This window comes from Lissotriton vulgaris, chromosome 6, assembly GCF_964263255.1.
Source record: "Lissotriton vulgaris chromosome 6, aLisVul1.2, whole genome shotgun sequence".
Lineage (NCBI taxonomy): Eukaryota > Metazoa > Chordata > Amphibia > Caudata > Salamandridae > Lissotriton > Lissotriton vulgaris.
Window position 1 is genome coordinate 329,934,443 of NC_141694.1, and position 25,795 is coordinate 329,960,237.

At 49.2% G+C, this 25,795-nt stretch overlaps 1 protein-coding gene across 2 annotated transcripts in view; it reads right to left on the bottom strand.

Annotated features, from left to right (window-relative positions):
- The window catches only part of ASAP2 (ArfGAP with SH3 domain, ankyrin repeat and PH domain 2), a 1,186,778-nt gene that overhangs the window by 97,786 nt on the left and 1,063,197 nt on the right, over positions 1–25,795 (bottom strand). For both annotated transcript variants that reach the window (XM_086926365.1, XM_086926364.1), the window contains exon 25: positions 20,864–20,931. In XM_086926365.1, the coding sequence (XP_086782491.1) occupies positions 20,864–20,931 (68 nt within the window). The remainder of the gene's footprint in view (positions 1–20,863; positions 20,932–25,795) is intronic.

Below are 25,795 nucleotides of genomic sequence, written 5' to 3' on the forward strand. Positions count from 1 at the left end.
CTCTTGGTGGAATGGTAAGAGTACGTTTTGCTTTCAGATAGCAGATCTGGATACATTTAAGGATCCACCTAGCAATACCAGCCTTGGAAATAGGGTTACCTTTGTGGTGTGGTGCAAAGGCGACAGAGTTGCTTAGTTTTCCCAAAATCCTTGGTCCTATCGATGTAATACATCAGGGCCCTTTTGACGTCAAGGGTGTGGAGCATCCGCTCCGCCAATGACTCGGGATTTTGAAAGAAAACAGGTAATTCAATAGTCTGGTTGATATGGAATTGAGACACAACCTTGGGAAGAAATTTAGTGTTAGTGTGAAGCACTACCCTGTTGGAATGAATTTGAATAAATGGCTCTTGGATAGTAAGGGCTTGTAATTCACTAACCCTCCGTAGTGATGTAATTGCTATGAGGAAAGCCACTTTCCACGTTAAGAACTGAATCTCGCAGGAATGCAGTGGTTCAAAGGGAGGACCCATCAGCCTGGTGAGGACCACATTGAGGTTCCACTCCGGAGCTGGTGGAGTCCGCGGAGGAATGACTTGTTTGAGTACTTCCAGAAAAGCCTTAATGGCAGGCCCCCTGAAGAGGGAGAGGTGCTGTCTATTCTGGAGATAAGCGGCCATTGTAGATAGATGAATGCGAATGGAAGCATAGGCCAGATTACATTTGTATAGATGGAAAAGGTAACAGATGATATTCTGAATAGCAGCATCTAGCGGGTTAATGTTGTGGTCTGCACAATAAATGACAAACCGCTTCCATTTTGCCGCATAGCATGCTCTGGTGGTGGGCTTCCTTGCCTCCCGAATGATGTCCATACAGTCAGAAGGTAAGTGCAGGTAGCCAAACTCTAGGACTTCAGGAGCCAGATCGCCAGGTTGAGCTGTTGCGGATCTGGATGCTGAATGTCGCCCTGGCCCTGCGTCAGAAGTCTGGGTGTGAGACGTAGCCTCTGATGCGGTACCACGGACAGTTCTAGAAACGTGGTGTACCATGGTTGGCGAGCCCACGTTGGAGCAACCAGGATGAGAGTCATCGAGTGCAGCCTGAGCTTGCGTGCCACCAGCGGTATCAGAGGTGCTGGGGGAAAAGCGTACGCAAATTTGCCTGACCAGTTCATCCATATCGCATTGCCCTGCGACTGTGGGTGTGGGAACCTGGCGGCGAAGCTTTGGCATTTTGCGTTCTCCCTTGTGGCGAAGAGGTCGATCTCTGGATGACCCCACCTTCGGAAGTACGGTTGGAGAACTGATAGATGTATCTCCCACTCGTGCATTTGGTGGCTGTGCCTGCTGAGCAGGTCCGCCATCTGATTGTCCTTGCCCGGGAGGTGCTCTGCCATGAGGAAGATGTTCCTCTGAATGGCCCACTTCCACATGCTCTGAGCCAGATGAGACAGCTGCGGAGAGTGTGTTCCTCCCTGCTTTTGAGTGTAGTACATTGCCGTCATGTTGTCCGTCCGGATCAACACGACCTTGTTGCACAGATGTACTTTGAATGCTTTTAGTGCCATGAAGATCGGCAGCAGTTCCAGAACATTGATGTGCATCTTCCTCTGCTGTTGCGTCCATAGTCCCTGCACAGTGTAATGGAGTACATGAGCTCCCGATCCCTGGAGAGAAGCGTCCGTCGTTAGGATGATCTGTGGCACAGGCTCTTGGAACAGTCGGCCCTTGCAAAGGTTTCGTGGATTCCACCAATGCAGAGAGTTGTATGCCCGACCGCTCACCAACACTAGGTCTTTCAACTGCCCGTGAGCCTGAGTTCACTGACGTGCTAAGGACTCCTGAAGCGGGCGCATATGTAGTCTCGCGTGCGGGACGATGGAGATGCAGGAGGCCATCATGCCTATCAACTGCATGAACACTCTTGCTGGAAGCGAGCGTTGAGGTCTGAATTTTTGGATCAGCGATTGAATGCTGCGGACTCTCACTGAATTCGGCTATGCTGTGGCCGCCAGAGTATTTATGGTCGCACCCAGATACTGCCATATGTGGGCGGGCTGGAGGTGGGATTTTGGGTAATTCAGTGAGAATCCCAGATCGTGCAGGAGGTGAATGGTGTGGGACATGTGGGCGGCACACTACTGGGCTGACTTCGCTTGGATGAGCCAGTCGTCCAGATAGGGGTAGACGTGGATGTTTCGTCTCCTGAGATGTGCCGCCACTGTCGCCAGGCACTTCGTGAACACTCTGGGTGCCGTGGTGACACCGAATGGCAAAACCTTGCATTGGTAGTGCGGGTTTTGGATGGTGAACCTGAGGTAGTTCCTGTGTGAAGGGTGCAGTGGAATGTGAAAGTACGCATCCTTTAGGTCTAAAGTTGCGAGAAAATCCCCCTGCCTGAGCAACGGGAGCACTTGCTGCAGGGTCAGCATATGGAAGTGCTCCGACAGGATGTAGAAGTTGAGTGGCCTGAGGTCCAGGATGGGTCTGAGGGACCCGTCCTTCTTTGGTATTTGGAAGTACAGGGAGTAGACCCCTGTGCCTCTTTCTTGCATAGGCATGAGCTCTATTGCCCCTTTTTGCAGCATGACTGCGACCTCCTGCTGCAATAAGTGCAAGTGCTCGTCCGACATAGGACGGTGTCTTGGGGGCATGTTGGGTGGAGTGGATGTTAACTCCAGACAATAACCGTATTGGATAAGTTTTCTGACCCACCTGTCGGTGGTGATGGACTTCCAGACGGGCAGGAACTGCTGGAGTCTCCCCCCGACCGGTGTTGTGTGGTCGGGGGGCAGTGACAAGGCGTCACTGTTTGCTGGTGGTAGAGGACCTGGAGCTGTTGTTGCCACGTCCTTTGCCCTTGGCGCTGTTGCCGCGATATCCACCTTGACTCTTGTTGGCATAAGTAGTCTGGGTGTTGCCCTTGTAGTATTGCGTGGATTGGGAAAGCTGACCCCTTGAGACACCTCTAGTGTTGGAGCCACGAAAGGACCCACCCCAAAACTGCTGGGACTGTAAGGCACCCATGGATTTTGCAGTGTCAGTGTCCTTTTTCATTTTTTTCTAGGGTGGTGTCAACGTCTGGGCCAAACAGGTGATCTGGGTTAACCGTTTGGTTCAGGATGGTGGTTTGGATGTCTGGCTTAAATCCAGAGATTCTCAGCCAGGCATGTCTCCGAAGCATAACACTGGTGTTTATAGCTCTGGCAGCGATATCGGCTGCGTCCAGAGCGCACTTAATGGAAGCGTTGGAGATTAGCTTCCCCTCTTGAATCAGCATCTCAGCCCCTTCTTTATATTGATCAGGCAGGTGTTGCAACAGGGTCTCTAGTGTATCGTAGTGCGCCCTGTCATAGCGCGCAAGAAGCGCCTGTTGTGTGTTAGAGATGCGCCATATGTTGGCTGCCTGTGCTGCTACCCTCTTCCCCGAAGCCTCAAAGACCTTGGATTCTTTGTCTGGGGGAGGAGCATCACCCGTAGTCTGAGAATTGGCCCTTTTCCGGGCATTCGAGACGTCAAGGGAGTCCAGAGGCAACTGTCCTTTAATGTATGTAGGATCAGTAGGTGCCGCCTTGTATTTCTTATCAATCCTAGGGTTTATCACCCTTGCCCTGGTAGGTTCTTTAAAGATCTCAGCAGCATGCTTTAAAACACCTTTTAGCATAGGCAGAGTTTTTACAGTCTTTTCCGATACTGAAAAAGTGTCAAAGAGGAAATCCACATCCACAGGGTCAGCATGCAGCTGGACGTTGTGATTGTTAGCAGCCCGTTCAATGAGGGCATTGAAAGCAGCAGAGTCTTCAGTAGGTGAAGTCTTTGCAGAAAAAAGTTGAGGGTCTTGTCCTGAATGAGGATCCCCAGGGTCACCACCAGCTGCCCAGGGCTCATTTGTATCCTCAGGGTCTGTATAGACTGGATAACTGTATTCATCCTCCTCATCCCCCTCACCAGCGTCCACATCGGAGTAAGTGGGCGACACATCATGAGTCTGTGGTGAAAGGGGTTCCACCAAGACAGGAGAGCAAGCAGAGTCCTTCTTCTTCTTGAGAGGGATCTTGTAAGACTCCAGTTGGGGTTCTGGGGTGATTTTCCGCTTCAGAAGGGAAAGCCTGCCCGTTTCGGCGTCGATGAAGTGCTCCTGACGCTCGTCCTCCGCAGGTTGTCGAGGTCGCGGGCCGTGGACCACCGACGACGCCTTCGGCGCCGAGGAGACCTTTTCGGGCACGCCGGCCACTGCCTTAGGAGCGAAAGCCTTCGGCGCCGTCTTAGGCGGCAAGGTAAAGAGGATCGGCGTGGACGCCTTAACTGGTTTCTCCACAGGCTTCGCAGGCGGAGGGTCCTTCGGTTCGGCCGCCGCGGTGCCGTCTCTGATGCGCTGCAGGGAGTCTGTGACCTTTTTGGTGAACGCGGCGGATGGACGCGCCGGTTCAGCGGAGTCCTTCGAGGCCACCTTTGGAGTCGAGCCCTTCGAGGCCACTTTCGGAGTCGACTCACGGGGCGCAGTGCCCTTGGCCTTGTCGTGTGGACGCGGGGCAGAGAGGACCTTCAGGTCGTAGAGTCGCTTCTTCGGGTCACCAAGAGTTTTCTTCGGGTCGTCGACAGCGTTCTTCGGGTCGAACAGGCCCTTGCCGGCGTCCACCGTCCTCGGCTGCGACGCGCCAGTATCGACCACCTTCACTTTAGTCTTCGGCGCGGCGGACTTCGTCTCGACACCCTTGACTTGGCCTTTCGGCTCGACCGCCATCTTCGGCTTCTTCGGCGCCGAAGCCTCAGAAGTTTTCGATCCGACTAATGCGATGCGCACTTTCGGTTTCGATACTTGCACCTGCGCAGTATCTGGCGTCGAGACCGTAGGTTTCACTTTTGGTTTCGTTTTGCCCGGGAGCGGCTCTGTAACAATGTCCGTGGCCGGGCCTGAAGGCGGGGCCGTGGAACCCATATCGAGGTCTTGGGTAAGGCCCGAAGGCGATCCCTCGACCTGGGCCTTATAGATAGGCACGGCCCCAGAGTCAGTTTGAGGGAGCTCCTCATCCGAGCTATCCTCCATGGCCCCGAGGGCACCGTCGTCGTCTCCTACCTCCTCGACGACTTCTTCGCTTTCAAACACCTCAGAATCAGCGTCGTAGTCTTCGTCGACGCCCGACGCGGGGTTTGATTCCGAAACGTCCTGGATATAGTCTTCCTCGACATCCCCAGCATCGAAAATGTCCATAGGCGCCGGAGCAGATTGCTGGGCCTCCAGGCGCGCAGCTCGTCGGAGCTTGAGTGTCTTCTTGGACCTGAATCGTGAACAGGCCATACACTTGGCCTCATCGTAGTCCGGCGACAGACACTTGTTGCACACCGGGTGGACGTCGATGTGTGGGTACTTCGAGTTACAGACCGGACATCTCTTGAATGGACTTCGGTCCATGATGGATGGTCGATAAGTCAGGAGCGCCGACTAGGCCTTCCGTGCCGAGAGCACGCGGAAGTACAGAAACCGGTTCGGAGCCGAGCTCGAAGAAGTAAAGCCGAACGCAAGACAATACCGACGTATAGACTAAAGACCTTTTGGTCTCAAGAAGTTTTTTCTATTGCTTCCGACAAGAGGGAATTAAAGACATCCGAACCCAATGGCGGAAAAAAACAATCTGAGGATGGAGTCGATGACCAAGCGCACTGTAGTCCAGGGGAGGAGCCAACTATCTCGTGATACTTCGAAGACTCTTCTAGGACAACAATGTGCAATCATCCGGACCCAACACTAGGTGGCGATCTATGCACAGATATGAATTCAGCAGCCCACATGCCTCGAACATGGGCATTTTAATGATCAATCGATTTCTCTCCACGCCATTTCCAACTGAAGTTCCAGTGGGAGCAGCATCAAGGGGACCTGTCCAAATATGTCCAGATCTCAGTGGGCACTGCCCAACAGTTGCAGTGGTGGCTCACGAACCAGCGTTGAGTCAGCGGCAGAACCCACTCCCTTCCCCAATCGGAGCACACAGTGGTGACGGAAGCGTCCCTCCTGGGATGGGGCAGCGACATGGTACAGGAGGAGATCAGAGGCCTCCATATCAACCTTCTGGAACTCCGGGCAATCCTACTTGCACTGAAAGCCTTCCTTCCCTCTGTCAAAGGGAGGGTCGTGCAGGTGTTCAAAGACATCACCACTGCCATGTGGTATTGCAACAAACAAGGTGGGTGGGGTTGTGAACCCTATGTCAGAAGGCTTTGCGCCTTTGGACATGGCTGGAACGTCATTGCATTTCCTTGACGATTCAACACCTGGCAGGTTCTTTGACCGCCAGTGCGGACAAACTCAGTCGCAGGTGCATGATGGATCACTAATGGCGTCTCTACTTTGAGGTGGCGCAAGCTCTCTTTTAACAGTGGGGAGAGCCTTGGTTAGATCTATTCGCCACAGAAGAGAACACACAATGTCATCACATCTACGCGTTGGAATTTCCCAGGTAGCACTCGCTTCGCGATGCTTTTCATCACAAGTGGAGCTGCGGTCTATTGTACGCTTTTCTCCCTATACCACTTCTACCCAGAGTGCTGAAGAAGATCAGGTGCAACCGGAATCAAGTCATTCTTGTGGCTCCAGATTGGAGCTCAAAGAGTTTGGTATCCCGAGCTACTCAGTATGAGCATGGATCCCCTGATCAGACTGCCTCTTTGGAGGATCTTTGGAGGATCTTCTGTCGCAGCAGCAGGGGGCAGTCCTCAACCCGAAACTCTCCAGCCTCCACCTACATGCGTGGAGATTGAGCGTCGACAGTTGATTTCTTTTGACTTGCCTCCGAAGTCTGTGATATCATTCCGGCAGCCAGGCGTCCCTTCCCTAAATCGATATATGCCTGCAGGTTGAAATAATGTATGGCATGGTGCTCAGCAAATGCTGTGGATCCCCTTTCTGCCCCTCCTTCAGAATTCCTTTCGTTTTTTCTTTCTCTGGCCCAGTAGGGCTCTGCTCTGGGCACAATTAAGAGCTATCTTTCTGCAATTTAGCCCTCTCTTTTCAAGTCCCCTATTGTAAGTAGATTTCTCAAAGGCATTGCTCACCTTTTCCCTCCTATTTTGTTTGCAATGCCTCAGTGGGACTTAATCTGGTTCTTACCTATTTGATGTGCGCCCCCATTTGAGATGCTTCACAACTGGCTCCTTCGTTTATTGACTTTGAAGACAACTTTCCTGGTTGCCATTACCTCTGCTAGGTGTGTGAGTGAGCTCCAGGCTCTTTCCTGTAAGCTTCCTTTTCTGTCGGTCCATCCGGACAAGGTTGTGCTTCACGCTCGTCCTTCCTTCTTGCCAAAGGTTGTCACTGCCTCCAACATCGAGCCAACTATCACCTTGCCCACTTTTTTTCCGCCTCCGCACCCTTCCAGAGAGGATCCACCGTCTGGGCACAAAATGTGCGCTCTCCTTTTATCTGAATTGCACACATCAGTTCCAGGTGGATGACCAGCTCTTTGTTGGCTACGTGGGTGCCAAGAAAGGCCGGGCTGTACACAAGAGGACTATCTCCCGCTGGGTCGTCTTGTGTATCAAGGCCCGTTATTCTCTGGCTAAAAAGGAACCTCCGATGGGGTTGCACACCCATTCTACCAGGGCGAAATCCGCTACTACTGCATTGGGACGTGGTGTCCCCCTGCAAGACATAAGTCAGGTAGCCACGTCGGCCTTGCTGCACACTTTTACTATTCAGAAAAGGGGGTTTGGTTTGCCCTGTTCCCATCATGCACTGGGACAGGAACAGACTAATTTGCATATAGCCAGGTTCTGAGCTGGGATGGTGCAGTGAGCTAAAAAACGGTGTTGGATCTAGCCCTGATCTCTTGACTGGGTGAGAGTATTCTGCTTAATTCAGAAACTCTGTCCATCACCACCCCTTGTTGTTAAATATTTTGTCCACCCTAAGCGTGGAAGGGTATACTCAGATGTGAGTCCCTTGCTCATTGCACCATCAGGATTCAAGCAAGCCGGGCCGACGACGGCTGAAATGCCAGAAACCGGTCCCCGGAAGCTTGTTTCCTTCCCAGTGTACGAATTGGCTTGGTAGTTTGGTTTGCCCTGTTCCCATCATGCACTGGGACAGGAACAGACTAATTTGCATATAGCCAGGTTCTGAGCTGGGATGGTGCAGTGAGCTAAAAAACGGTGTTGGATCTAGCCCTGATCTCTTGACTGGGTGAGAGTATTCTGCTTAATTCAGAAACTCTGTCCATCACCACCCCTTGTTGCACACTTTTACTAAGCATTATTGCTTTGGCAGTCAAGTCTGGAGAGACAGCTTCTTTGGACGTTCTGTTCTCCCGTGACTTTCTGGTGTGATCTTTGTTTGCAGACCCACCACCGGGGATGGTTTTGCTGGGGTATCTATCCTAAGGCAAGGAATCTATCACTAACGTATTTCTTTCAGATGAACAAGTTACTTACCTTCGGTAACAATATATCTGTAAGAAACATTAGTTAGTGATAGATTCCTTACTGCCCCACCCATCCTTCCCGTTCTGCAAACTGATTTCTAGGGTTAAGGTCTACCCTTTCAGGGCCCTAGTTTCAATGCACCAGTGGTCAGTATCCTGCATGGCTCTGCAGTCCTGGCGCGGAAAGTCGTGTACAGAACTGACGCCAGCGTGCGTTGGCGCGTCTAAGTAGCTCCAGCAACGTCATCTCGGCAACTACAACGCTAACGACATACGCAAAGCCTTACGACTCCGTACATAGCATTAAGATAATGCGACGGATCTTGACCCGGACCTGGAAAAGGAGAGTAGGTCCCTGGGACTGATTCTGAGGCAGGCGTTACCGTGTTCGGGCCAGCCGGCGCCAACAGCGGAACCAATGGAGTCGCCTGCTCCTCCGGCACAGGAATCTCTTCTTCTGGAACCGGAGAATGTACCGAAGTCGGTGAGGGAACCGGCATCGGAGATAGAGGTGGGGAAGCTGCAGGCGAAGCCGACTTTTCAGGTGAAGCTGGATCCGAGGGAGAAGGAGACACAAAGTCCTTATGGCGTCGATGAGATGGAGAGGTCGACTTTGGCGCCGTTTCTTTGTCAGAATGGCGTCTTGAAGAATGCCATATGCCCAGACGTCGACTTCAAGCCCGACCTCGACCTGGAGCGCGACCTCGACCTTCTCCTACCTCGTTTTTCCTTTCTCATCTTCGCCATGAAGAGCTTCGCTTCCCTCTCTTTCAGTGCCTTCGGATTCATCTTCCTGCAGCAAGCACATCCTTCGATGTCGTGGTGCGACGATAAACACCAAACACAGTCCTCGTGTGGATCAGTAATGGGCATGTGTCCTCCGCACTCCCTGCAAGGCTTGAACCCGGACTTCGTCAACGTCATCCTTAAAAGGAAACAAGAAGAAGCACAGGAACACAGCCAGAAACACAAAGTAACAAGCGTAACACGGAGAGTCCTAGAAAAACCGTTAGCATCGACTGCGCGGAAAAAAGGGATCGGACGTCATCACGCCGACAAGGCTCTCTTATGGCTCCAGTGATGTCAGCGAGCAAAGCAGAGCATTTTTGACGCTGTCCTCGTCGGCGTGGAGAACTACAAAAAAATTCCGAATGTTGCTGGCGCAGGGGATATTCACAAGGTGAGGAATCCACTGGCAGATGTATCCATCAGAAACATCATTACAGAAGGTAAGTAACTTGTTCGTCTAGGCCACAACGAATCATGAACTTGGCTGCGTCTCTCCCCTCTGCAACAGCCTGGGAGAGAGCTGTCTGGGCCTTCTCCGGACACTGAGGCGGGTCTTGCACAGAGAGTGGGAATAACGGCCCAAGGAGCATGCAGTGTTTAAGGACCGCAGCGCAGAACTGGCGGAAGAAAAAATCTTCTTTCCGAACTGATCCAGTTTCTTGGATTCCCTATCTGGGGGTGCGGAAGGGTAGGCAGTCAGGGAAGCAGAGGCTTGGACAACCAAGCTCTCAGGGGAGGGGTGTTGGAAGAGGAAAATGGGGTCATCTGGAGCCAGGCAATGGCTAAGGGCCACGTTCCTATCCACAGAATCCCCTGTGGTGCGCCTGGACCAAGTACCCAAAAGAACGTCAGAAAGTGCTTACTTGAAGGGAAGCAAAGGCTCCGCAAAGTAGCTGCTGGCTGAAGAACTTCTGTCAGTAGGTTAGTCCTTACGGCCACTGTAGGGAGCTCTAGGTGGAGGGCCTTGGCCACCCTATGCAACACCACAGAATATGTTCGTAGGCCGTAGCCACGGTAGTAGGAGATAGTGTGCCAGGTTCTGGAGTAAATTTCAGGTCACCTGCACCCTCCACTTCCTCTTCCAAGTCCGGGTCTAACTCACACTGGGCTGCGAGAGGGTCCAAAGACCCCTCCCATGGGGGTCTCTCAGCATCGAGACCGCAGTCCTCGAAGACGTCAGGCCGGAGCCAACAATGTTGAAGAGCAAGGGCCCCTAGTTGGACCCGCGGGGCCCAAAGGCATGCCGACAGGGCCCGACGGGTCAAAGATGTGTGCCATGGCTGACAGGAACTCCTGCAGCTGGGCCGGAGTCGCAGATGGACCCGGAAAAGGCGGGTAGGCCATCAGCATTTGCGTAGGCTCCGCTGGAGCCATGGGGGCGGTGCCACTTGCACCCTCAGCCTTGTCGCACACCAGGCTAGGGGAAGGCGAAGAGCGATGTCACTTCTTCGACTTCTTGTGCTTCGCCATACCTGACTCCTGAGTGCGAAGACTTTGGCGAACGAAGGTGACGGCTGCTCTGCGACCGGTCCCTTGACCTCCCATGGGACCGGGACCTTGAACGGTGGAGAGCCGACTCCCGGGCTTCCAGCAACTTTCTGGACCGCTCCCGCAAAATTTTTTGGAGCCAAGGCCTGTCATTCGGGGCACGATTCGGAGTTGTGGCCGTGCCCCAGACAGTAGAGGCACTCACGGTGCAGATCTGTCACTGATATCGTGCGGGGACAAGCCACGCAGGACTTTAAACCGGGCATCCCTACACACCAGGAGTCAAAGACTTAAAACGAACCAGAGACAAAAATCCCCAAAAAGTCAGTCAAAAATCGACTTGGGGTACCGCGCTCTCCGGATCTGCGCTTGCTGGCGCCGAAAAGTAAGAACTGACGTCAGCGCACGTTGGCGAGTCTATGTAGCTCCAGCGACGTCATCTCGGATACCACAACGCCAACGACGTACGCGGAGCAGTACGACGACGCCAACCGACGTGCAGGGGTACTGCGGACGAAAGCTTTCCGGATCCAGTCGAACGCCTGGGGGTTATTCTAAGGTAAGGAATCTATCACTAACGTGTTTCTTTCAGATACCACGGACTCACTGGGCAGATCGATGGCAACGACGGTGGCGGTTCGACACCACGCCTTGCTTTTAACCTGTGCGTTCCACTATTATTTGCATGTGTTTTATTATTATTAATTGCTTATTTTGTATCCCTTGCATTTGACAGTTGGATTATTAGTGTTTTCTATTATTTGTTTGTACACACACACACACATATATATATATATATCTATATACATTTGCATGTTCTTTTAAATCTGGTAAAGTCTTTCTGTTAGAGAGGGTTGTACTAATAAAATCCCACACTTCATTTTGAAACTGTCTATTGAAGGTTCATTTGCCTCATTTTGTGAGCGCTGAGTCTCTATGCAGAGTGCCTGATCTTGGGAGTACTGAAAATCTTTTATTTGGGAGTGGAAGGCAAGACACCCAGTAGCGAATGTACCTCTGCCCGAACTGAGAGAACGTCAACAGACATCGACCTATATGGTCAGGATCGCCTCACCAAGCATGTGGACCGAGTAGCCCGCAGGAAGACCCCAGTCAAGTAAATCGCATCTTTAGCATCCTGTATCCCTTGCATCAAGACCACTTCCAAAGGAGACTACGGTAAGGAGATAAAAATGCCAGGAACTAATCTGCTTCGTCCTTTAAGGTAACTGTTTGGCAGACCTTGCTGGTCCCTCTGACTGGTTCTCTACTGGAGTTGGTCACCTAAAGTAACAGCATTGATATGTACCCAAGTTTTTCTTGACAACGTTTGAAGTGTCAAATTAGTTGGGGGAAAATTCCAATATTGTAGAGGCAGGCACTTACACGGAAAGACTATATTTCACTGTTGCTCTATCACAATGTTGTTTTTATGTCACCATGTTAAAACATGGCATCTGAATGTTGTATTAATGCTTTAAAATAAAAAGGTACATTTTAAATCTGTTTTAGGTGTTCTTAAATACTGAGTTTTTATCCTTGGCTACCTGCACCATTAAGCTACCCACTCACTTCCTGGTTGCCACTAAGAGATGCCATCTTGGGGGAGTTTGTGCTCTAGTGGTTTTAACAGTCAGCAGGTGCAGTAGCTCAACTCGATGAGCTCTGCACATAAAATTACAGCCTCAGCACGCACAAGGAGAGACAAAGATTACTCAAAAGCACTGGGACACTTTATTTTGGGAGAAGTTGCAATATTGTAGAGGCAGGCACTTGCACTGAAAGACAATGATCCACTGCTGCTCTGTCATCATGTATGTGGATACTGTATGCGCATCCTCAAGGAACTCAGGAAATTCCTTCCCCTCCTCCCATGGGAAGCCCACCAAACCGTAGTCTGAGCTATGATCCTCTCACGGTTGGACTAAGCAAACACCTTGTATCTTGGTCTACCTGCATATTTGATCCATAGACTAATGGTGGTCCAAAACAAGGCAGGATGCCTGCTCTTTATTCTGCAAAAATGCACCCCCACTTCACCCTTCATCATCTAATTGCACTGGCTCCCTGTTAATAAAAGGATTATCTTAAAACCACTTACTCTAGTACACAGGGCCTTGTATAACACCAACCCAGCTATCTGTACAATAGAATTACTCAGTACCAGTCCAGCAGAAATCAACATTCCAGTAAGGCCCACCTCATAGCAATCCCTTGCTTCAACAAACACTAGATGTGGTGGGACCTCCTTCTTAGCATGCATTAACAAAATCTGGAATCACCTCCCCTATCGGCTCAGAAGCACAGAATATGAATACTGTTTTTGCAAGGCATAACTCTAAACCAAGGATGACCTCTTCACTTCGGAAGGTTAAGGCTCAATTGGGTCTTTGTGATATTTGGAGGGCTTCCCACCTCACCTCGAGGAGCTATACATGTTATTCCCTGACTCACAGTATTTTCAGTAGACTTGATTGCATATTGCTTTATACCCCATTGGGTTACAAAGTCCTCGTGGTGACACATTTGTCTCGCTATTTATCTGATCATGCTCCTGTTTGCTGCGAGATTGAGTGGGTGGTGGTGCTTGGTCCCCATTAACTTGCAGATTACCCCCTGAGATCTTTCAGGACCCTATGGGCAGAGAGAAATTGGCAGGTTCCCTGACCCGTTTCTTTGACATTAACTGGTCCTCTACATACAGTCGGTCCACTGATTGAGAGGCAATGAAGACGGTGATTTGGGGGTAATGTATAGGCCTCTCTTACGGGGTGCAGCTATCTTTGTGGGCTAAACTCATTCAGAGGGAGGATGAGCTGGCACGTATTCAGCTACTACTTCAGGATGATGTGGAAGGGCAGCGAGGGGAAGTATTGGATCAGCAGTAGGTTGCTGCTGTGAGGGATAGGCTGATGACGTACACCCCTAAATCTTATCAGCTTCTCCATGGAGAGGGGGGCAGCTCTGGTTGGTTGTTGGCCTGGATCTTTCAGAAGGAGGTTGCTCGCATTCCTATTCTTCACCTTAGGTCCTCACCTGGGCGGGAAGTTTACACGCAAAGGGGCATAGTGGATGTCCTTAAGCCCTATCTGGAACAGGTGTACCATAATCCGAAGCGCTCCGACCTGGACTGCATTGCTGCTTTTTGACCATCCTGCCGCTTTCAAGGCTGGGGAAGCTGCTGCTCATGACTTGGATACAGATCTCACCTTGCAAATAATGCCGAGAGCTCATGCCCACCTGCCCAGAGGGAAGGCCCCGGTCAGTGATGGTTTACCCTCTCAATTTTATCAGGCTTTTGCATCCAAACTTAAACAACGATTGATGGAGGTACACTTGGAGACCAGGAAGTCTGGGGTGCTCCCTCCATTCATGCGGGATGGCTTAATCTCTTGATCTTAAAACCAGGTTCTGATGCCTCGGATCCGTCCCACTATCGACCACTATCGACCAATTACAATAAGGGAGTGCCACAAGGCTCGTGCTTGAGTCCTACACTCTTCAATGTGTATGTGGCCCCCCTAGCCAACTTAGCAAGATCTTTCGGCTTCACCCCTGTGTCGTATGCCGACGACACCCAACTCCTTTTTCCCTTTAAAAATCTTACACCTGCAATAAAAAGATCTTTTGCAGATGGCATGAGAGCCATTGCAGAGTGGATGTCATCTAACTGCCTGCAGTGTAATGTAGGGAAGACGGAGGTCATGTGTTTTGGACAAGCGGCGACACACTGGGCATCCGATTGGTGGCCATTAGAGCTGGGCCCTGTCCCTACTCCCAAGAGTACAGTCAGGAACCTGGGAGTACTTTTCGATCAGCAGCTCACTTTCAAGGGCCACGTTAACCAAGTTGCTGGAAACTGCTTCCGGGCTATTGGTATGTTAAGACGTGTCTTCCCCTACATACCGGACCATCATAGAAAGACGCTTGTACAGGCTCTTGTCATCAGCAGGGTTGATTACTGCAATGGTTTGCTCCTCGGAGCAAACGAAGAGCAACTCAGTAAACTGCAGGTAATCCAAAATACAGCTGCAAGGATTATCCTGAATGCCCCTCCAAGGACACCCTCACACCCCCTGCTGATGAGACTCCACTGGCTTCCAGTGAGGAAACGAGTCCAGTTTAAAACACTGTGTACTATCCATAAGAGTATGACAGGAGAGGGCCCTAAATACATGACCACTATTTTTCAGCCCTACGTTCCTGGGCGCCTTCTGCGCTCCAGTCATCAGCAGCTACTGCAAGTACCCAGAGTAAAAAAGACCAGACAAGGTGGCCGTGCACTAGCTTATGCCGGACCAATACTCTGGAATTCTCTGCCCCCGGAATTAAGATCTCTCTCTAGCCACCTGACCTTCCGGAAAACTTTAAAAACCTACCTGTACCCTACAAATAATGCCCTGTAGTTTCCTTTTAGGTTGGACACACAATTTATTCAGAACTCTCCCTGTTGCAGCAATAGCGCGGAGATACCCCTTCGGGGGTCTAGTCTGGCGCTTTACAAGAATATAAAATAAAATAAAATAAATGAATACGAAGATGCTTTGCAGAGCAATATCCCTCAGGTTACACCTGGTGATTTCACGATTCATTTATGATGACCAATGCAGCTTTGTACCTGGAAACAGCACCACTATGAACTAACGTCAGCTAATGCATGTGCTCCATGAGGTGGAAGGTAGAGACTAGGAGCTGGCAGTTGTCTCTATTGATACTGCCAACGCATTTGACACAGTTGACTGGCATTACCTTATGAGAGTACTGGAGGAGATGGAGATTGGTGTACATTTCCGTGCTTGGGAGCGTCTTTTATATACCGGTCCCACAGCTAGGGTACGAGTAGGTAGGTGATGGTCAGAGCCATGGATGGTGGGTAGGGGCACTCATCAGGGATGTCCGTTATCGCCTCTCCTCTTTGCTATCACGTTGAAGCCTCTGACTAACCATATCCAACAGATCATGGCTGGATGGCGAATCAGAGTGGGGGCAGTAAACCACCGGGTGTCTCTATATGCAGACTACACCAATTTCTATCTTTAGGATCCTCACGGGAAATTGTTGGTGTTTCCTTTGGGCGTTCTGGTTGACTGTGCACTGAACACACTGGCGGAATTGCCACTAAATTGAGAGACAGATCAGTTTTGATACTTAGGGGCTATTGTGGCACAAATAGTCAAGCAATGCGCGCAGTATATTATCGGGAAGGTCACTGAGGGCATGCAGTCCTCTGTCCGATTCTGGAACTCCATTCCACTCTTTCTTATGGACCAAGTGGCAGTTCCCAAGATGGTGTTTCTCCCATGTGGTCTGTATTCTATGCAAAACTTGTGAGATACTCTTCCCCGTGTGGTGTTTTGGAGATTACACTCTCTCATTACTACGCTGACATGGGCTGGGTGTAGGAGTAGAGTGGTGAGGGATTTCCTGTAATGACCACTGGACGAGGGCGGTTAGCGATCCCCAATATATTACTTCGCCTCTCAGATTCAGCATGCTGCACTGGGAGAAATCACTCTTACAGGACAAGGGGGGCTCTCTCCTGCAACTTCTGATGGCAGGAGCTGGGGAGCAGCACTGGTGTCATAGATCATTAGACACACTGCCTCTTTGTGGGAATGGACGGTCAAGGTAGTACTGGAGAAGGGTACTTTTGCCAGGGACTTTGTATTTTGGGATGTACTAGCATTCAGGATCCAAGCTGAGTAATGAAACAAGTTTGCCTGGTGAGGAAGGTGGTTGTGAGACGCTGGGAGACTGAACTGAAGCAATGTAGACATGATGATAAGGTGGAAGAGGATTAGGGGATGATGGCTTAACTCCTGGCCAGGTTTGTAGACTCAGGGGACACTCTGTTACATACCTCAAGGGAGGATGGAGACTCTACTGATTCACATGATGGCTGAACTGTGTTAAGGTTATGAAGGAGACTGTTTGGATTTGGGTATAATGTTCTTGTTTGATTCAAGCAGTATGGATTGTACTTCTCTGTGACATAGTTGTGGGTGGCTATTGTTTATGTAACTGTTGTCATTACTTGTTGACAAAAACAAAGAAAAAGGTGATACAACATATTATAAATAAATTATATTTAAAAAAATCATGCCTGGACACAGACATGCAAAAGGTAAGGAAGGTTGCATGCTAAATGCACGTACTACATGGATGTAAACTGGTATATGACATACCAACAGCTACAAGGCTAGTGATAACCATGTCAGGAGATACAGGATTTCAAAGGACATCACACCCATAAAACTCTCCTATGGACCATAACTAGAATACCAGAGTGAAGTAAACTCAGAAAATTCGAAGGCTGGGACACAGTAAAAATCTACACATTACTCAAGGTCCACGGAAACCACAGGAGTCAAAACCTTTGCTCAACTACAATTAGATTATTTCTTATCAGGCACCCAAATATTTAAGTAAATGAAGTTTAACAACCATTGGTAAAAGTAAAGATTGCTGAGGTGGTGACGACTGAAGTTGTGGTTGATATTTTGAGAGAAGTACTTTGGAAAAAGGATAACCAATGAATTTAAGGGAACTAGCAATTAAGCAGGTCCCTAGTTGGAGTGGGCAGATCATACAAGTGAGGGATGCCTGGCTGTCACAATAACATTACAGTCTTCAGAGGGAAGGTAAAAAGCTCTCAACTATTACCGCTCAAACTCCATACATGAAGGCGGAGTGTGCGCAGGTTCAGGTGCAGCATCGTGCCTTGCTGCTGTGACAAAAGATCTTCCCGAAGGTATAGCCTGATAGAAGGACATGTTCAGATACCAAACTGCCCAATCCTAAGCCACAAGAATGACTTGGCCCAGTTTGGTCCTGACCTTGGGAACTTTGGGCAGGAGTGGTTTTGGCAGAAAGGCATACAGGAAGCCTGAGCTCCACTGGAGACGAAAAGCATCTCAGAGTAAGAACTGCCTTGGAAACTCCAGGGCGCAGAACTGCTGACATTGCCTGCACTCGGTGGTGGAGAACAGATCTAACCAAGGTTTTCCCCAATCTAGGAAGAGACCTTGCCCCACCTCAGGATTGAGCCCCACTTCATGAACCACTAGGCACTGACGACTGAGATTGTCCACTCAGGTGTTCAGAGATCCCACCAGGTGTTGAACCACCAGGGAATTGCCCTGACGTTTCAACCATGTCCAGAGACGCATGGTCTCTTGACACAGGGTCCACAACCCTACCCAGCCCTGTTTGTTATAGTATCACATGGAAGTAGTGTTGTCTGTGAAAACCTGCACATGCCTTTCTTTGATCTAAGGAAGAAAGACTTACAATGCCAGCAAGATCGCCCGTAGTTCCAGCAAGTGGATGTGGAGCCTGGACTCCGCTGGAGACCACACTTCTCTTATGTCCATCTCTTCCAGATTTCTGCCCCAGCCCAGGAGTAAAGTATCTGTCACTACAATCAGTTCTGGTTGGGGAAGGAAGAGGGGCCTGCCGCTAACCCAATTGTGTTTTGTTAGCCACCACTGCAGGTCTTTTTCAGTTCCCTCCGAGATTTGGACTAGTTAGGAGAGATTCCCCTGATGTTGCGCCCACTGGAAATTCAGCCCCCGCAGAGTCCACATATGTCAAGGGGCCTGCGTCACTGGCAGGATGCAGGAGGCCATAAGGCCCAGCAACTTCAGAGACAGTCTCACTGAAATCCAGGATACAGGCTGAAATATCATAATCGTAGCCTGACAATCCTAAACTCACCTCTTTAGAGGATAGGCCCGAAACCGCACTGTGTCCAGAATGGCTTCGATGAAAGTGACAGTCGGAGAGTGAGTCAGGTGTAACTTTAACACATTGACAGTGAACCTCTGCGAATGCAGGAGATCCGCCATAATCTGGAGGTGGGAAGACGACTGTCTGGGGTGAGCCTGTTTTCAACAGCCAGTAGATGGGCTGCAACCCCTACATCACCTTGGTGAACACCTGAGGTGCTCTGGTGAGGCCAAAGGGGAGCACAGCAAACTGAAAGTGCTTGTGGACCACCGTGAACCAAAGCGACACCAGTAGGCAGACAGGATGGGTTATGTTAAAACGGATGCCCCAGAAGTCCAAGGCTGTTATTCAGTCTCCAGGGTAGACCAGACCTGAGCCAACATGAGCATCTTGAATTTTTACTTCTTCAGGAAGGAGTTTAGAGGGTGCAGATCTAAAATAGGATGGAGAACTCTGTCCTTTTTGGGCATCAGAAAGTAGCAGGAATAGCAACTACAGCCTACTTCTGATGTAAGCACCCTCTCAATGGCCCCTTAGGCCATAAAAGCCTGCACTTCCTGACGGAGCAGGGAGAAGTGGTCTGAGGATGGTGCCATGTGCAGTGGGGTTTCTACGAAAGGGATGGAATAACACCAGTGAACACTTTGAAGTACCCCCTTTTCTAATGTCAGAATCTGCCTTATCATCAAAGGGTCAAGTGCAATCGAACATCATATCCGTAAGGGATGCCTCAACATCCCTGAAAGCCAGTAGATCCCAGCCAGGCCTGGCGTCTATGGCCACTAATGATACAATTCACCTGCCTAGCAAACTGGTAGTATCCAATCAGCAGCAAATGATGAACTTTGCCATGTCTCTGCCAACTGCAATAGCCTTGGTCAGGACGGCTCAGATCTCCTGTGAAACCATGGGCAGCACTTACACAACCAAAACCCAAACTGAGTCGGGTATACCAGCCCAAGAAACATGCAGAGTTTACTGACTGCAGTGCAAGGCTGGAGGAAGAAAACCTCCTCTTACCAAAGGTATCCAGCCCTATGGATTCAGAATTGACTTCAGAGGTGCACTGGTGGACCAGGCTCTCTGGAGTGAGGTGATGAGCGAGGAAAGCTCGGTCCCCAGCTGGGTCCCTAGTAGCGATGCGGTAGTGGCAGGCAATTATCATGTGTAAAGGAGCCCATGTGCAGACCGTGGCCCATCCTCCTATCATCTCGAAGCAGGAAATTTGCCAGGGCTTTATTAAAAGAGAGGAGAGGTTTTGAGGGGGTGACTCCTTGCTGAAGCACCTATGTCAAGATGGTCATCTTGACGGCCCCTGAGGGGGCGGTCCAGGACCTAAGCTGCCCTCCTCAACGCCATGGCAAAGGAAGTCCCTGCTTCCGTAGCCACACTAGGAAAAGACTAACAAAGTGGTTGGGGAGGTGTCCAGACTACTAGCAAACTCAGTTCCTCATACCAGTTATCATCGTTCTTTTCCAAGGGGTTCTGGTAGCCCTAAGGATCCTCAGATCCTGCCCAATCATACTCCTCACAGGACCTTCTGAAAAAAATAAGCCCTGGATCTGACATTGGAGGTCTTAGTTTTGGCAAGCATTGCGCACCTGCCGAAACCAAGAGACCCGAAGGGGCTACAGAGTGGTTGTCCTGTCTAAATATGAGGTGCATGGCATCACAAAACTCCCTTAGCTTTGCGGGGGTCACTCTGGGGAAATTCGGGTGGGGGTGGGGGTGGGGTGGGCGTAGAGTGGACCCAGACAGAGGCTCTGTAGCAGACTCATTAAAGAATGATGACATCGTTCCTGCGCTTAGACCGATGCTTTGGACAGGCATGACGAAGTTTAAGAGTGCTTCGACTTCTCAGATTTTTTCTGATTTCTTGTGAGACTTCTTCAACAAATTCCAGCCCAGTGATGGGATCCAGGAACAGCTCTGCAAATGAGCCTGAGACTTGGAATGTCGTGGAGTTGACTGGCGCTGGGAGACTAAGAGCTTTAGGGACATCTCCTGAAGTGCTTTGGGATTTATAGCGCAACAATCTTCACAGCCCTTGAAGCTCAGCTAGAGGCCCCAAAGGCAAATCAGAAGGGGGTCTGTCACTGATATCTGTGACAGGAACCAGAGGGTTTAAACCCCACAGATTTTTTTAGGAGGCGACCATGGGAGATGATGTCTCAAAAATAACCAACAAAATGTGAAAAAATTGTGAAAAAAGTGAACAGAGCAGCTCTCTCCGGATCTGCACGGAGGAAAGAAAACAACTGAAGTCATCACACTAGTGCGGCATCTATATAGGCATCGAGTAAGTCACTTCTGGCGGGGATGACGTGGAGCAGAACAACACCACCTACTGGCACGCGGAGGTACTGATCAAAATGTTTCAGATCAAGCCTGACGACTGGGGAATTGTCTAAGGTAATAATTCTGTGGTTATAAGTCTCTATCGGATATTATATTGCCAATATATTTTTCGAAAAAATAAAAACATTATTTGTAACATACCAGGTTCTTGAGAGGATCCCAATCCACGAGGTTGTTCTTTATTACTTGCAGCTGTTGGTTTCTCTGTCCTGCAAGGAAAACATGGGAAAATAAGCATCTAATATTAAAGCAAAATAACAGGATTATCATAATTATGGAAGAGCCCATTTGTATTCTAGTTACCACAAAAACACAAAATGGGCTCTTATTCATAAGCTCAAAGAAAAAGGTTACTCAACTTCTGAAACATGCCTCCATCAGAGGTATCAAAGGCTAAAGTTGTAAAGATCTGTGATCTACACATGACCATCACTCCAACAGCAGGGCTTGAAACCTGACCTTTCCAGGGGAGCATTTTCCCTACATTGCACCAAAAACAAGATTTTTAGAGCAAAAAGTGATCTTTGCATAAGGTCCAGACCTACACTGAAAGATGTAGAAAAAAGACAGAAGTCAGGGCATCAGGCAGGTCTTATAGTACCTCTTATGACATAATTGGAACAGCAGTTCTGAAGTCTCTTTTTCAAAAGTGAAAGTTGGTACCACTGTCTTTTTTTTATGGCAATATGTTTATTGAGGGAGGGGCTGGGGACCATGGAGAATCCAAGTTGTGTAGCATTCAGTGAAAGTTAGGGTTCAAAGCTGTGTAGAGATTCTTGTTTATTGTTCTTGGCAAATAACAGAAATTCTGTCTTGGTTGGGTCGAGCTTAAGGTAGATGCTGAGCATCCAGGTCTGGATGAAGGGTTTGAGGTGTGGAATGTTGGAAGCAGAGGAAACTTCAAGGTAGAGTTGTGCATTGTTAGACCTGTCTCTTATGGAGTGATATCCCCTGTCTTTTTCCTATTGACTTCCTGTTTCTAACTGTGGGTTGCATTGCTTTTTTGCTGGTTTTAGACCGTGGGCTCTTTACCACTGCTGGCCAGTGCTAGTCCTTCCTGTGTAAACTTTTATGGTAAGTGCTTTACCCACGATTGGAATATTTGATTTACTAGTAAGTCCCTAGTACGGTGCACTGTGTGTGCCCAGGGCCTGTAAATCAAACGTTATTAGTGGACCTGTGGCACTGATTGTGCCACCCATAAGAGTAGCCTTGCAAACATGTCTCAGGCCTGCCACAGGAGTGTGTGTGCGCAGTTGTAAACTGCCATTTCGACCAGGCAAGTGCACCCACTTGCCATGCCAAAACCTTCCCTTTTTGTACATGTAAGGCACCCCTAATATAGATTCAAGGTAGGCCCAAGGGCAGTATGCAGCGTATTTAAAAGGTAGGACAGGAGCTGCTGTGTTTTACATGTCCTGGTAGTGAAATACCGCTAAATTCTTTTTTCACTACTGCAGGCCTATCTCTACCATAGGTTAGCATTGGAGCTGCCTTGTAACCTCTTCCAAGTGTATCTTCCAATTGGGACCCAATTGGGAGCTATCTTCCAATTGGGAGCTGATCGTAACCTCTTCCAAGTGTATCTTCCAATTGGGAGCTGATCGGCCGATTTCCCTATTGCCAGGCGTCAGCAAGGTGGCAGAAAAATACATCAATCGCCAGCTATCTGACTACCTAGAAAGAAATGGTTTGCTCAAACCCTCACAGACAGGCTTTCGCCCGGGCCAGAGCACTGAGACTGCAATGATAGCGGTAATGGAAGAGGCCAGAAAGATCATAGATTCAGGAGGATCAGTGGCAGTGATCCTCCTGGATCTGAGTGGGGCCTTCGACACCGTGAACCACTCTATCCTGGCCCATAGGCTGGAGGAACGGGGGATCTCGGGGCTAGCCCTATCCTGGCTCAAATCCTTCTTACATAGCCGCTCATTTCAGGTGGCGGACGGGAATTTCATCTCTAAAATAACCCCTGTACACTGTGGCGTTCCTCAGGGTTCTTCTTTGAGCCCTACACTTTTCAATGTGTACATGTCCCCCTTAGAAAAGATTGTCACCCCATATGGTATTAAGCTGTTGACCTATGCTGACGACACCCAGTTGGTGGTTTCCCTAAGTCAGCAAGACCACTCCTCCATAGATCTTTACTCCTGTCTCGGGGACATAACCAGATGGATGGACAAGTCCCATCTTAAGCTGAACGGTGACAAGACGGAGATCTTGATCCTGGGCAACCAATCACACTTTCGCCCGGAGACCGTGTGGCCCCCGTGTATGGGTCCACCGCCAATCCCTAAACCAGACATTAAAAGCTTGGGGATCTGGTTGGATGACTTCACCACCGAACCAGGAAAACAGCTGGAATCTGCTATGGCCTCCTTCGCATGTCTCGAAAAATCTTAATTCTTCTTTCCACTCAATCGCATAAGCTCTTTTCTCATATAACGCCTCCAAACTGTGGAACTCATTACCACCAGACATCCGAGCCCAGCCCAACCTCCTCTCGTTTCGTAAACTTTTGAAGACCTGGCTGTTCCCTTGATGGCCCCCCGTCCACGTCATTTGTCTTTTCACTAGCGCTGGGACGCTTACGGGCAGCCATGCGCTATATAAATCTGTAAACATAAACATAAACATAAACAATATAGAAATTGGATGTGAGGTCTCTGAACTTACAATGTATTAATACATTTTTTAGTAAAATTGTTTATTAAACTGCAGGTCTGGAAATGCCACTTTCTGAAAGTTGGCATTTTTTAAAACGTTAACCATTCTGCGCCTCTGCCTGTCTGCTGAATACAACGTCTGTGCTAAAATGACAGTTCGGCTGTTTCTGCATTCACTCCAGACAGCCACATAAAGGGAGCTGGAGTGTGCTCTGCATACCCTGATGGCCCATTATCTGGCGGATGGGCCTTCCTGAGCTAGAGTGATGGGAGGAGTTGTCACTGAAACCTAAATAGGGCTGTGGTTGTCCTCACACAAAGCAGTCTCCACCCCCCTAGAGTATGTCTTGTGTCAAAGCAGGGAAAGGCAGAGCCTTGTGCACTAGAACGACTTTCCTTTGAAGTTTGCCTACTTCAAAGGATGAAATTTGTATCTCCAAAGGCTTGAGTTAATCTTGCCTCCTGTTAAGAAGTCTCAGGGCCATCAAAGACTTCAACTGCCAGTACATGGGCCCTTCTACTGAGAGTCCTGACTTGCCAAGTAGTTCCTAATCCAGTTTCTGAGCCCTTGGAAGAGAATTCTGGTAATTTCAAGTAGAAAAACTATGCATCGACTCACAGCACCAGCCCGAAACGTTGATGCGCTGCACAACTCAATGCATCGCCGCTTCCAGCACCTGAGAGTGGTCCGCGCTTGGCGCAACTACTGTGGCTTACAACGCGGCCCGGCTTTCCATCGCAACCCGCCGAAAGAACTGCTGCCTGGATTTCGAGCACTGAATCACCAAAATCTGCGACGCATAGCTGACGCAGTACCGGCTTTGCCCCTGTGGAATCGACACAGCTCGACTGGATTTGTGACACATCGACCCTGGGTGCTGATTTTTTAATCAACACTGCACAACTGTAAGGAACCAACACCCCATGTCTGCAAACGAAGCCTCACCTCTCCTGCCTAGCAGTAAGCAACCAACACCACCTTCCCTGCCAAGCAGTAAGGAACCAACGCCACACCTCCAATGTAGCAGTACGGAACTGATGCATCACCTGCCTTTTCAACACTTCACCTCCCCTATGTCTTGCCTCAGCTTTGACTTTTGACACATCTAAGGTACTTTGTCTTAAACCAATGCATCCATTTATTTCCATGGACTAAACTTGCTTAAACCTTTAAAAAGTGATATGTTGACTTGTATATGTTGGTTTTTGTCATTTTGGTCTGGTTTCATTCAGATACATATTGGATAATTTACTGAACTGGTGGGGACTTCTTTTGACGTGTTTTCATTGTATTACTCTGTGTGTGTGTGTGTGTGTATATATACAAATACTTTACACTATGCCTCTGCGATAAGCCTTACTGCTCGTACCAAGTTACGAAGAGGGGTGAGCAATGGTTATCCAAGGTGTGTAATCCCCTTACCCTGACTAGAGTGAGGGTCCCTACTTGGACAGGGTGCAAACCACTGCCAACTAGAGACCCCATTTCTAACATGCATTATCAGCATACTGGTACATATTGATGCTATTATCTGTGAGAAGAGCACCAAGCAGCTCCATGTAGAAGTTAAAGATGTTAAAGATGAGAGCGGATAGTATGGAACCTTGAGAAACTCCATAAGATGATGGGGTCTTTTTGGGCCTGGCAGTGTCCATGTGAATATACTGGTGTTGATGGAACGTTAGAAGGACAACCAATGCTGGTGAATCCCACTCGAGAAACCGGTCCTGGGATGCTTGTTTCCAGTCCAGGGAGGACCTGGTTTGGCAGTTCGGGCTGGACTGTTCCCATTGGGCGCAGGGTCAAGACTGATTTGCATATGACTGGGTCCAAACTGGAATGGCATGGTGAGCAAAAAATCTATGGATTTAGGCCCAGATCTCTGTACTGGGGTCAATGTACGACATTGTTTTGCATTCTGTCCATCAATTGTTGTTTTTGAATCCCACTCGAGACTCCTGGGTGCGAACAATGGTGGGATGGTTGAAAGTGCTTTAGGCAGAAGAGTGCTCCAGCAATAACAGGAGGCAGGGGTCAGCTTCATCCGTGGTCAGAAGGGCTTCATCTATGATGTGCAAGGTAGCAGTCTTTGTGCTGTAGCATGATCGGAGTGCAGACTAGTAGTCATACAGGAAATAGTTGGCATTAATGCTTGCCTTAAGCTAAGTAGCAAGAACCCAATATCAGGCAGCAGAGATAAGCAAACTCCCTTTATTTAAAGCAACTTACAGAGAGAAATCAGTGAGTTTGAAGACAATGACCAAAGTTGGCGGAAACTGTCACTCTCATTGATGGGAAGTGCAGCAATCATTTAAATTATTTCTTTATCAAAGGTCATAAAAATGCTGGAATACACTACATATATGGTTCCAGAGCACGTTTTTAAACAACTTGAGAGGGAAAATA